The sequence below is a fragment of the Oncorhynchus clarkii genome, chromosome 17 (assembly GCF_045791955.1).
Source record: "Oncorhynchus clarkii lewisi isolate Uvic-CL-2024 chromosome 17, UVic_Ocla_1.0, whole genome shotgun sequence".
NCBI classification, from domain to species: domain Eukaryota; kingdom Metazoa; phylum Chordata; class Actinopteri; order Salmoniformes; family Salmonidae; genus Oncorhynchus; species Oncorhynchus clarkii.
In genome coordinates, this window is record NC_092163.1 from 65,758,400 (window position 1) to 65,772,346 (window position 13,947).

General features: G+C 40.5%; 1 protein-coding gene across 8 annotated transcripts in view; it reads right to left on the bottom strand.

Moving 5' to 3' along the window:
* Positions 1 to 6,386: 6,386 nt before the first annotated feature.
* Positions 6,387 to 13,947, bottom strand: part of LOC139371285 (forkhead box protein P1-B-like) — a 232,575-nt gene continuing 225,014 nt past the window's right edge. For 7 of the 8 annotated variants that reach the window (XM_071111578.1, XM_071111577.1, XM_071111574.1 and 4 more), the window contains one exon: positions 6,387 to 11,153. In XM_071111578.1, the coding sequence (XP_070967679.1) occupies positions 11,015 to 11,153 (139 nt within the window). In that variant the 3' untranslated portion in view covers positions 6,387 to 11,014. The remainder of the gene's footprint in view (positions 11,154 to 13,947) is intronic. The other variant, XM_071111576.1, reaches the window with a different exon arrangement.

Consider the following 13,947-nt stretch of genomic DNA (forward strand, 5'->3'; position numbering starts at 1 on the left):
GGGAAATGAGAGGGGGAGACTGAGAGAGATTGAGTGTTCACACAAACATCAAACCTTGTTTCCATTTGGATTAATATGCTTTGCCAGAGGTGTGGTGGGATAAATGAGTACAATTCTTTAAATCATGGATCAAATAACAATTTAATTATGCAGGGTTAGTTAATAAACAAATAATTATGTAGTTATATAGGGTCAGGGTTAGTTAATAATCTAGTAATAATGTAGTTGTGCAGGGTCAGGGTTAGTTAATAATCTAGTAATAATGTAGTTGTGTAGGGTCAGGGTTAGTTAATAATCTAGTAATAATGTAGTTGTGTGGGGTCAGGATTAGTTAATAATCTAGTAATAATGTAGTTGTGCAGGGTCAGGGTTAGTTAATAATCTAGTAATAATGTAGTTGTGTAGGGTCAGGGTTAGTTAATAATCTAGTAATAATGTAGTTGTGTGGGGTCAGGATTAGTTAATAATCTAGTAATAATGTAGTTGTGTAGGGTCAGGGTTAGTTAATAATCTAGTAAAAATGTAGTTGTGTAAGGTCAGGGTTAGTTAATAATCTAGTAATAATGTAGTTGTGTAGGGTCAGGGTTAGTTAATAATCTAGTAATAATGTAGTTATGTAGGGTCAGGGTTAGTTAATAATTGAGTAATAATGTAGTTGTGCGGGGTCGGGGTAAGTTAATAATTGAGTAATAATGTAGTTGTGTAGGGTCAGGGTTAGTTAATAATCTGGTAATAATGTAGTTGTGTAGGGTCAGGGTTAGTTAATAATCTAATAATAATGTAGTTGTGTAGGGTCAGGGTTAGTTAATAATCTTATAATAATGTAGTTATGTAGGGTCAGGGTTAGTTAATGATCTAGTAATAATGTAGTTGTTTAGGGTCAGGGTTAGTTAATAATCTAGTAATAATGTAGTTGTGTAGGGTCAGGGTTAGTTAATAATCTAGTAATAATGTAGTTGTGTAGGGTCAGGGTTAGTTAATAATCTAGTAATAATGTAGTTGTGTAGGGTCAGGGTTAGTTAATAATTGAGTAATAATGTAGTTGTGTAGGGTCAGGGTTAGTTAATAATCTAGTAATAATGTAGTTGTGTAGGGTCAGGGTTAGTTAATAATCTAGTAATAATGTAGTTGTGTAGGGTCAGGGTTAGTTAATAATCTAGTAATAATGTAGTTGTGTAGGGTCAGGGTTAGTTAATAATTGAGTAATAATGTAGTTGTGTAGGGTCAGGGTTAGTTAATAATCTAGTAATAATGTAGTTGTGTAGGGTCAGGATTAGTTAATAATCTAGTAATAATGTAGTTGTGTGGAGTCAGGGTTAGTAATAATCTAGTAATAATGTAGGGGTTGTTGATTAGTTTGGCCACAGGTTGGGTTCTAAATGTTCATGTGTCAGCCAACTGTTGTAGTTTTTAATGGCATAATAACTGTATGTGTCTCCATGCAATTGTCTGTGTTTGTCAGTGCTCCTCCGTGACCAGGTTGTCATCAACACATTTCCCCTGAATTTTGAAATACAAATTCAAAAAAACAACTTGGTCTCATCCATTAATTAATTGTGACATAAAGCGAGAGAGTGAATTGTAAATATTCATGTTTTGCATTTCTTTAATTATTCAAACTCAAGAACACTTCTTAATATTTAATATTGGAACATGATAACAATGCATCTTAATAGTTTGGCTGCTTGTTTGGGTGCATTTATTTTCTTATTTGGTCATGGGGTTTAGACAAAGAGAAGAACACAGATACCTGTAGTCAATACCACAGTCACATGTAATGATGCAATTGTCAGATACCCACCTACTTCTTAAAGGCCATTGACTTGCCTGTACAGACAACGGGACAGTATGTATGTACTATTATACAGAAGCACCAGACGTCTATCCTATCTACAATCTCCCCTTGAAGTTGTTGGGTACATCTATGAAAATTGGGCCTGACATTGACAATACATTTCTTCTTTGCAGTTTCCTTGTTTAGAGGTGATGGGAAGCCATTGGAACACAATAAGGTGATGGGTGAGGTGAGTTTGCTTTATCTGACTGATTCATGCTAAGGATAGGAGACCAGAAACCATCTGAGATAACTTACTGACATACACGAACATCTCATTCTAAAATCATGGGCATGAATATCGAGTTGGTCTCCCCTTTGCTTCTATAACAGCCTCCCCTCTTTTGGGAAGGCTTTTCACTAGATGTTGGAACATTTCTGCAGGGGACTTGATTCCTATCAGCTACAAGAGCATTAGTGATGTCGGGCACTGATGTTAGACGATTAGGCCTGGCTTGCAGTTGACGTTCCAATTCATCCCAAAGGTATTCGATGGGGTTGAGGTCATGGCTCTGTGCATGCCAGTCAAGTTCTTCCACACTGATCTCGACAAACAATGCACGAGGGCATTGTCATGCTGAAACAGGAAAGGGGCTTCCCAAAACGGTTGCCACAAATTTGGAAGCACAGAATCGTGTAGAATGTCATTGTATGCTGTAGCATGAAGATTTCCCTTCACTGGAACAAAGGGGCCTAGCCCGAAGCATGAAAAACAGCCCCAGACCATTGTTCCTCCTCCACCACCAAGCTTTACAGTTGGCACTATGCATTCAGGCAGGTAGCTTTCTCCTGGCATCCAACAAACCCAGATTTGTCCGTCGGACTTACAGATGGTGAAGCATGGTTCATCACTCCAGAATGGCGACGAGCTTTACACCACTCCAGCCAACGCTTGGCATAGCGCATGGTGATCTTAGGATTGTGTGCGGCTGCTCGGCCATGGAAACCCATTTCATGAAGATCCCGACGAGCAGTTATTGTGCTGACGTTGCTTCCAGAGGCAGTTTGGAACTCGACAGTGAGTGTTGCTACTGAGGACAGACAATTTCCACGTGCTACATGCTTCAGTACTCGGTGGTCCCATTCTGTGAGCTTGTGTGGCCTAACCACTTTGCGTCTGACCTGTTGTTCTGTTGTTGCTCCTAGACGTTTCCACTTCACAATAACAGCACTTACAATTGACCCGAGAAGCTCTAGCAGGGCAGAAATTTGACGAACTGATTTGTTTGAAAGCTGGCATCCTATGACGGTGCCACGTTGAATGTCACTGAACGGTTCAGTACGCGCCATTCTACTGCCAGTGTTTGTCTATGGAGATTGCATGGCTGTGTGCTCAGTTCGATACACCTATGGGTGTGGCTGAAATAGCTGAATCCACTAATTTGAAGTGGTATCCACATACTTTTGGCCATGTAATGTATTTGGCAAAGGATTGTATACAGTACTTCTTGATACACCTGTATTAAAGCATGGCCCAACCATTCACCATCACACAAGCCTACACGCCAGCTGTCATGTTGTCAGTATTACAAGGCACAACAGTTCCCTCTCCTCTGCAATGGTGTATAGAATACAAGGAACTTTGTTATTTACCTAACAGGACTAGTTAGTGTTGGCTACACACAGAGGAGTGCTATACCTGATGTGATAAGTACATTTATTCTTTAATCAGCCCTTCCTAACTTTCCTTTTAATTGCTTCGACTCTCTTTGAAACCTAAATGTGGCTCCTAATGATGAAGAAATCCACGCCAGGCGGGTATTAATATGTGTACTGTTGGAGCTGGGGCTGGGAGCTGGGAGCCATGCATGCCCAGCCTTGTTTAGACTGGGGGAGGGGGCATCCAGGCATGCCTTTTGAACAGCAGGTGGTAATTGAAACAAAACAAGGGCTGATTAGCGAAGCGTCTGGCAACTCATGATCCAAACAGCACCGCTACAGAAAAGACCAAACACAAGAGCCCTGGAATAAAGTGGTCATCATCTAATTAACAGAACATGTTTTAATTACAGAGTAAACCAAGCAGTGCAGTGTGTCAATTTAACTGACGTGGTAAGTGCCAGTTTACAATATCAGAAACAGACAAATAATTGGAATCTAATTACAGGCAGGTCTATTGCACATCAACGCCTCTAGCCCTTCTTGATAAACACGTTTTTACATCAAACCATGAATAGCAAATACTGCAGGGATGCTAAATCCCACATTGCAATATTAAGAATTTGCCAGCTTTGCCGACTAATATATAATAAAATATGCCATATTAGCAGACACTTTTATCCAAAGAGACTTGCAATCATGCGTGTATAAATGATACTTATGAATGGCCCCAACGGGAATCTAACCCACAACCCTTGTTGTTGCAAGTGCCAGGCTCTACCAACTGAGCCACACATAAACCTCATGTGTGGGTAGCTGTTGCTCTGCAATGCTTTAATTACAATGAAATGGAAAGCAGGAATCAAGTTGTGTAATCCAATAGAAATAAGCAGGAAGACTGGCTAATCTGCCCATTGGATTTCTCTGAGGTGGGTTTGGTCCTAGTCATATAATATCTCTATGCAACTCTAGTATACTACAGTGACTGAAATGTGAGTACACACCAATGATGACTGGATAGTTGAAAGTAGGGTTTCTTCCAATATGAGTTGTTTTTAACCATATCATATTCATACAATGATTGTTCATATTGTGTTACAATATAAATAATTGCTTCACTTGTTTTGATAGACGTTTGATGATTGATGAATGGAGACGTCTGTATCACATGCAGCATCACAACACAGCAAAGCCCATAACTCCATTCATTCTTTTGAAAAAGTGGTTTGATTTAATATTGCGTTTTCTTACCACAGCAGATGCATGTTGATGGATGAGCACCACAACTTTGTTGGGCTAAAATCATTTTTTCCTCACTCAGGGTTGTATATTTCAGCAGCATGGCCACGCAACCTTGGATGTAATCAACGTAAGACCAGCATGTTATTTGATGCACACTAAATGATTGCTTTCTATTCATGCCAACTATACATATGTTAACACACAATTGACACATTGAGTTTATAATGACAGTTGTGTAACGACCGTTGGTGGAAGAAGGCGAGGACCAAGATGCAGCGTGGTAAGTGTTCGTCATTATTTTAAGAAACTGAACACCAAATACAACAAGGAACAAAATAAACAACCGCAACAGCTCCGTCAGGTGCAAAACACACTAAACAGAAAATAACTACCCACAACCCATAGTGGGAAAACAGGCTGCCTAAGTATGGTTCTCAATCAGAGACAACGATTGACAGCTGCCTCTGATTGGGAACCATACCAGGCCAAAACTAGAAAACAAAACATAGAACAAAAACATAGAAAAAAGAACATAGAACGCCCACCCTAGTCACACCCTGGCCTAACCAAAATAGAATAAAAAGCCTCTCTATGGCCAGGGCGTGGCAGTTGGGTTGTTTTGTGTTGTTTACATGCTGGTATGACATTAAAATAGCAGATATTTTGTGTAAATGAAGTGTTTGAGAGCATGCATGGATGAATTGTACAGTTACCCTGCATAGACTACCACTCCTTTTTAGATCAGGTAACTTCCAGTCATAGAAAAATCACAAAAACCTCGTAATCATCCAAGCTACAAGTCTCTTGAAAGCACACCACTGGAGATACAACAAGGAAATTCAGGACCTCAAACTAGATAAAATATTGCCTGCAAAAAGATTCGACGTGATTTTCTATATTTTTCCATTAAATCTAGTCTTTCAATGGCTTTAATTAATATTATTAACTGGGTGGTTCGAGCCCTGAATACTGATTGGCTGACAGCCGTGGTATATCACACCGTATACCATGGGCTCTAATTACGTTGGTAACCAGTTTATAATAGCAATAAGGCACCTCCAGGGTTTGTGATATATAACCAATATACCACTGCTGAGGGCTGTGTCCAAGCACTCCGCTTTGCGTAATGCGTAGGAACAGCCCTTAGCCATGGTATGTTGGCCATATACCACACCTCCTTGGGCCTTATTGCTTAAATATACTTATGTATAGGAGCAATAAGCTAAGCGAGAAACAATTTATGTCACCTAAAGCTTTTTAATGACTCAATGGAACTATTTGTAATCGCTTGTTTCACAAGATTAAAAGTGCTTACGACTTGATCTCTGTCTCCTGTTTTGTAGCCAACATGACCTCTGCTTCCATTATTAAAAAAGGAAGTCTTGGTCATCAGCATTCATTCCCATCAAGAAATCCATATCACTAATATTTCTGGAATTTTAATGCAGTTACAATTTATAGCTCATCAAATGCTGTTACCTAAATTGCTCTTTTTAATCACAAGATAATTTAATGTTGAGGCTGAAATGATGATGGTCACCATCACAGACTCATAACATGACTCTGTAAATAAATGAATTATCAAGTTGCCTTTTATCCTTTCTGCGTCCTGCGTTGGTACACACGGACAAAGCAACTATCATTTCAGTGCTTTTTGTATACAGATCCCTGCCATTTAAACCAAGTAAGAAAGGACTTCAGATAACAAACATGAACAACCAGCATTTTATTGCATTTTTAGAAAGCTTACGTCAGTTACTGAGACTGACTGTACAACAAAATAGTCTGCATCAGACAGACCAGGAATGATGAGGAGATTACAGACTGATGATGGAGGTGATGAGCAGGATCTTTAGTTAATAAACAGAAAACTACAGAGTACAGCTTCAACAGAAAACTAACTTAGCTGCTGCATTAAAGCACTGTGACAGCTGCTCTCCTGTACCCTCCTTCCTCTCTCCATCCCTCCTCCCTCCATCCCTCCTCCAGAAGCATGGGTTAAGAGGGTGATGGTACAACACAGTGGTGAATGACAGTGGGGTGGTCATGATTGATGGAACCGTGGTAAATTAGCGTGGCTGCAAGTGTCTTGAGGGGAAATCTAATGCCACCTACACAGAGCACAGCAAAGTCAAAAGGTTACTGATATTTCTTGTTTTACAATCAACATATCAAGGATGAGTACAGAGTCCGATTCACATCCGACTTTTAGCCTTTAACCTTTGTGCTCCACTTAAGTCTGCTGTGCTTGATTTTTACTGATTTTTACTGATCAAAAGAGAAACATTTCCAAACAATTGAGATATAGATATTTAGAGGCCAACTAAAAAGCGATATGTATTTCACCTAATGAGGATGTACTGAACATGATGATGACACATCTTTGATAATATATGTAGGAATGAATGGATTCCTCTGGGGAAAAAACAAAGCATTTAACAAATATTCTTTACATCTTGGCACTGCATATTTTTCTTCTTTTCCCTATTTGCTTCATATAAAATATCATTAGATTGATACACCCTTATATTATTACTGACCACTTAACCATTATTTTTCATCTCTGTGACCCTGGAATTAGTCATGCAAGATATCTCCGTCTTGTAGAGGAAATATACCTGTCTGCCATTTCTCCGAGCACTAATGTTTATAGCCACAGAAGGCAGTGGTTAGACCATCAAAAGGAAGTATCAAAAACAGCTTAACACACGGAAGAAAACAATCTGTACAAAATCCTTAGGTCAATGATAACAGAGAAAAGTCTGTTTTCTATTTTACAGTTTAAAATCCAAAATCTGGGATAATCCCCAACCCTGACCCGCCCATCTCACACAGATGTCTGCATGTATGACTTTTTAAGCAAGGATTACTAAGTAAAATACATTTGCAGCACAGTTTGCTATTCCAATACATACAGCAGTTTTCATAGCTATTTTATAGTTCATACAAAGCCGTTGTGATAAAGCAAAAAGAATAACACAAATGCATTTTTGATCTTTGAAAGACACAAGGAAAGAAAATGACAAGAAAAAGACAAGGCTATACTGACATGTACGTACACCCTACTGTTGGAAAGCCCATGACCAAACAAATGACAATAGATTGTGGAAAATGGGATCAAATAAAGCTGGGTGATTTCTTAATGAAAAAAGGACTAAGGTTTGGATTGTGAGACCCTCAAGATAAACAATGTCTAATTTTATATTCATATACTTTTTTGGGGTGTTTTTTACAAATAAAATCTCTCTCTCCAGTTTTAGACTACACATGCAAGACATAGAACAAAGTACAACTGGGTGAAAGTTTTTTTTTCACTTTTCATTGAATTATTCCCTATAGGTTGGAACTGAGGTATGTATGCATACAGTTTTCGCAGGCTGTTATCTTTAGTAATGTCAAGCTACACATACTGAGAATGTTCAAATCTCCCCCTTTACAATACCAAGCAAACCAGCAAGAGACTAGATTTGGATGAGCTCAAGTTGTTCTCACGATCCCAGTCCGGCTGTTACTGACCCATCCCACAGCTGCATGATAATGGTTATTAAATACATTTTCTGAAAACCACAGACTGCCCTTTTCATGTGTAATATAAATGCATGGTGGAATGTTCAAATAACTGCCATAAAGTACCCTGTACCCAGCTTATTAGTTGACAGGAGTGTTTTTTAATATAAAAAGTAATACGTTGACAGAAACTAAACACAATCATAAAGCCTTACCAATGTTAACAAAGAACAGTAGAATCCCGTCAAGATAGCAGGACTCACTCAAAAGTGGCATACAATCATTGGAAAGGATACAAATTCATAAAGAATAAAAAATAAAACAAAATATTTAATCATTGGGTGGTCCAGTTGAAGTATAGAATCCTTTTCACATTGTTCTCTACAAAGCTCTCCTGTCTACTGCTAAATCATTGCCATCCTCATTATGACCATAATCTCCTTTCACCCCCCTAGGTTGCACAGCAATCTGCTGCTGATAGACAGAGTGATGCCTTTTCCTCTCGTTGGCCCAAAGAATATGTTCCCCTAATTTGGTCATAATGTTTGTCTGACTCTCTGCATCTCCCTTTCAGTTGTGGTCACTGCAAAGTCCTGCAGCTACTGCACTCAACAAGAGACTCCTTTGGCTTTAAAGCTAATGACAGTCAGACAGCTTGAGGAGCGTCCTCTCTAATCAATGTGCAATTGGATTGACACAGTTGAGACTATACTCCATCTTTAGATCCTTTCACAGCCAATGGGAGAGAATGGAGGATATTTGGCCTTATCTGCTATTGCATGAAACAGAGAACATTGTTTTTACTTTGTAGTTTATCTTTGGTAGTCACAGAACAAGATTTTAGAAACATCAACAACTAAAAACAAAAGTTACAAATAAAAAAAAGAAATAATAATAAATAAAAAATGCAAAGTGGTTGGTTGCAGTCTTTAAAAAGTAATGTTTGTGAGTCTTTGTATGAGCCTGTTTCATATCATAAACCAACACTACAGTAGGATCAAGCCCATTTGTATTCAGCCTCACAGCCCCAGCATCAATCCCATCCACTCTATTGCAGGGTCTACATCACTACTCGGACTTAGTCATTGGGGTCTGCTGATGTTGACCCCAAACAGTACCCAGATCATCAGTTACCTTGTGGTGTGTGGGTTTCTGGGGGCATAACATGTCTGCCAATACTGGAATGAAGCAATGATCAGGTCTTATTGCCAGTTTTTGGGATTATCCCTAAATTAAGAACATGAATATTTAATCTGATGTGTGTAATTATTAATAATCACAAACAAATTTGAGAGCCAACTGGTCATGCATATGGTAAAAAAAAATACTTTGATATCTTCAAGCAAGGCCAAACAATCCTTCCATGACTGAAATGACAGTGTGGAAAACTATACATGCTTGAACTACAATGAGAGTTGTGTTCAGGAATCACAATTAGTTGGTCTAAAATAGTATCTTTGTAATACACACCTGACATTTGATTTTCTTTCTTAAACTGGGAGCTTGCGAATGATCAGAAATTTGGTTGCAGCTAACGCACTGCCCTGAAGGGCTGTTTTAAAATATAATTGAATGAGGATAAATCATAACCTGCATGATTTCTCTGTCATTCATTCCCATCTTAAATGAAACTTCATTGATGCGTGGAGAGAGCCTTCATTACGAGTAGTGCATTGTGGATGGACTTGATGAGCTTGGGGGGATGCGATGAGGATGGACTTGATGAGCTTGGGGGGATGCGATGAGGATGGACTTGATGAGCTTGGGGGGGATGCGATGAGGATGGACTTGATGAGCTTGGGGGGATGCGATGAGGATGGACTACATGTTAGAGGGGTGGCATTCTGAAGCATGTGGAACAAATGACAGAAAAATACTACATGGTATTTGACATTCTGCTTCATGTAAAAAAAAAAGAGAGGAAACAACAAGAAAGGAAATCCTAAACATCCATCATTAAGTGCTGACCATACAGAATCTCCACAGCATGGGCATGAGGTCTGATCAGTTACAGAAATTAAATGCAACAACAACAAACAATGGAAAATACATATTTTAAACCCCTCACCCTCAAAACACACCAAAAAACATCCCTCCCACCCTAGATGGAAGCAAACCAATGACATTTTGAAGGCAGTGACCATGAACAAAATCTACCCACACACACACACACACACACACACACACACACACACACACACACACACACACACACACACACACACACACACACACACACACACACACACACACACACACACACACACACACACACACACACACAGCGTAAATTAAACGTCATTCAATATCTCTTGAGTTTATGGGCATGTGTTTGTGTGTGTGTGAGAGAGAGAACCCCTCTGCAGTCCATGCTCAGTGTGGTTGAGTGGGCTGTATGCAATCCATACTGGCTGCACAGTGCAGGTCCAAGTTCATACTGGCTGCACAGTGCAGGTCCAAGTTCATACTGGCTGCACAGTGCAAGTCCAAGTCCATCCTGGATTTGAAGCCAGCATGCTGACCAAGAAGTCATCCCCAGTACCAAACATGTCCATCCAACGCATGTAGAGTAGAAATTACTTTTTTCTTATTTTCGTTCACTTAAACCAAAAAGTAGATATAAATCAAAAATACTCCCAAGTGGGACGTATTCTCTTTCTTGTGTTTTTCACTATGTATTTAATGGCACTAAAAGTCAATTGGAAACATTTGATAGCTGTCATCAGAGGACTGAGACTGCAGTCTTGTATCTGTATTATCTGTGACGTTGTGGCGTCTCACAGATGACTAAGGTTAGTTCTGCCTCTGGGAGGGGCCCCTGGGGGCCCGACCTTACAGCATGTCATCGTGGCCCTGGTCGTCATCGTAATCTCTGTGGTGATCGAAATCTGGACTGTGGTTGGCCGTCGTCACCAGGGAGAGGGGGCCTTTGTGGTCCTCCGGGTCCAGCGGTTCCTCTTTAATGTGATGCCTGCATGGAAACAGAACACAAACAGACAGTGGATGTTCCAGTTTATCTTTAGTTGGTTAATCCCTTGTTGAACCTTTCATTCCCTCCTCAAAAGAGAATCACAGACATGTATTGATTCAGATTTAAAAGAGAAAGGAGGAACAAAAACAAACGAGTGGCTCGAATGAATCTCTGAGATGGGCCTCTCTTGGCTGGTGTTGATAACTTCACCTTCTTTTAAGGTATTCCAATCCCGGGAAACCTGCAGGCTTTATTTTCATAGCAGCCGACAACAGGGTATTCACTTAGAACTGATAAATGAGGAAGATTAACAACGTGCGACGGGGAGAGAGGAGAATGGACTCTGCGGAGGGAGAGAGTGGGCTGTTGTCAGCTTCCTGGTGGCGGTAGATCAGTGACAGCGAGCGCTGTGTGTTCCTCTTCCTACTCGTTAACATGCACAACCTGCGAGGCGGGTCTCCAGAGGACGACCCCGAGCCGGCTTCTATCATTAATCAACTTCAAGCAAACACAGCGACCAGACACCGCTATACATGCTTTAAACTCCAAAATTAATGCATATTTTCACCAAGTGTCAATAATGGAAGAAAAGCGCTGGCAGGAAGGCGCGAGAGCAGAGCAGAAAGGCGAGCTCAACACAACACTGTGATAAGAAAGAGAGCCCTTAAGAGAATAATAACGCTGTCAGTTGTAAACAAGGCAAAACATGAACCCAGCCCACTGCCTGGGCAAAGGGGGCTCTACGAGATCTGCCAAATTTCTCATTACAGAAACACCGCAGGAATAAAGCGCACGGGAAGGAGGCCCGACTAGTGCAGAGAGGAGGGAAAAAATGAAAACATTATGAGAAGCTGCAGGATATTTCCCATTCTAACCTGTAGTGCCAACCCCGTGCTGTACGGCGTCAGTAGGAGACGCTGAGCCCATTTTGAACAGCGACCAGGGACAAGCATGTTCTCTGTCCCCCCAGACTCATCTAATTTATTTACGCACAAATGTCTTATGTGATATGCAAATATTTTGATGGAGACATTTCTATGCTAATGAGCTGACACATTTAGTGTAGGTGTGATTATAAAACAGGGGAAAAAGTAAAGTTAGCTTTTCTATTGGTTTCAGATCAAAGTAACTTCACAAGTCACATCGCCTCAAGTCTCAATCCCTGGCTGCAGGGCAAACATGAAATTGTTATTATTATGCTATTGAACTGCATGCTGACTCCACACTCTGCTAATTAGCTGGCTGGGTCTGGATACCTGATTATAGTCAGCCTGTAAAAGAGAAAAGCCCTGGTTTCTTCTCTGTAGTAAAAGTCTAACTCTGTCTAACACCATGCAGGGCTTTGAGCTAGACAGCTGGTAAACACATGTAAGGCCTGGACCACTCCATAGCCAGTAGTTGTCTGTAAGCCAGGTGAAGACCTATGAGACGTTGGGTCTATGAGCTAGGTTTGGTTTGTGTGGGATGAGGATGTAGTGATTCTGTAGCTTGTGTGAGGTGTGTGTCTCTTGGAGAATGGAGAGGAGAGAGGGAGCTGGCTTTAGAGCAATAGAGGTGCTAGCAAGTAAACCTGAACTTTTGTTTGAAGACGTGCTGCTTCATAGAAGATAGAAGAAATGGTGCTCTGCACGAATGCACTGAAGTTTTACACTCTGATGCATTTTGTTCTTATATAAAGCTTATCCACATACATAGTGTGAAAATAGCTCAGTATATGGGTTTTTATCAGCCTCAAGATAAAGAGAGGGAGAGAGATGAGGCAGCCTTTGGGCCAGCACACCCATCCTGTCTCTGCCTTTCCTGTTCCAGAGCGATGCCCAAAGCTATGTTCACAGTGATTAGGGATGGCACTTTCCTCCATTTCGCCACAACCTCATTACTGCATCTTTTTGTTTTCAGGCACAATTTCCCTCTAGCTGAGATATTTCATAGGGCCATCCCTAAATCTAGCTGAGCTGCACATCGGTGGTCTGCCCCACATCTGGAAATTATGCTGCCTGCCCCATATTATTTTAGGCTTAGAACATAGAAGAAAGACAGTGCTATACAACAAGTGAATAGGGAACTGCGGTTTCCAGGCAGACCACAGTTTTCCTACATGGGAACCTTGGACTATTTCTTCTAGACTAATTACGATTTTTTTTTTTCTTCTTTCGACGACCGAGAGGGTTTTGAATGTGTTCTAACTCATGTTTCAGTGTAGAGGAGACAACAGCTCTTTCACTTTGTGTTCTGGCATTTTGTAAATATTTATTTTTTAATTGGAGGGGTGATTATGGCAGGACTCAGCCGACAGTAGGACAATTTTTTAAACCGTAATAAAGGAGAGTTATAAACTTTGTGTTGAAATAACAAGAGGGCTCCAGTCTTTTCTTCCCGGCCTGCCTGGCTTTGGAGTTTCCTTTTTCAGGGAAGGCTACAGCCATAGTCACGGTTCTGACCTTTCATTCAACCGCTCCAATGTCATCCTTATTTTATTTAGCATTGTTTCCTGTTCCTTAAATATGTTATTTACATGTAACATCCAATTTTAAGGCATTTTTGGTGATATTAAAATGCTAGATCAAAAAATGTGTTTGGGCATCCCGAGTGGCTTAGCGGTCTAAGGTACTGTATCGCAGTACTAGAGGTGTCACTAAAGACCCGGGTTTAATCCCGGGCTGTATCACAACCAGCCGTGATTGGGAGTCCCATAGGAAGGCAAGGGTTTGACCGAGGAGGTTTTACTAAGCTCATCGCGCTCTAGCGTCTCCTTGTGGCGAGCCGGTTGTCTGCAGGCTGACCCCAGTCGTCA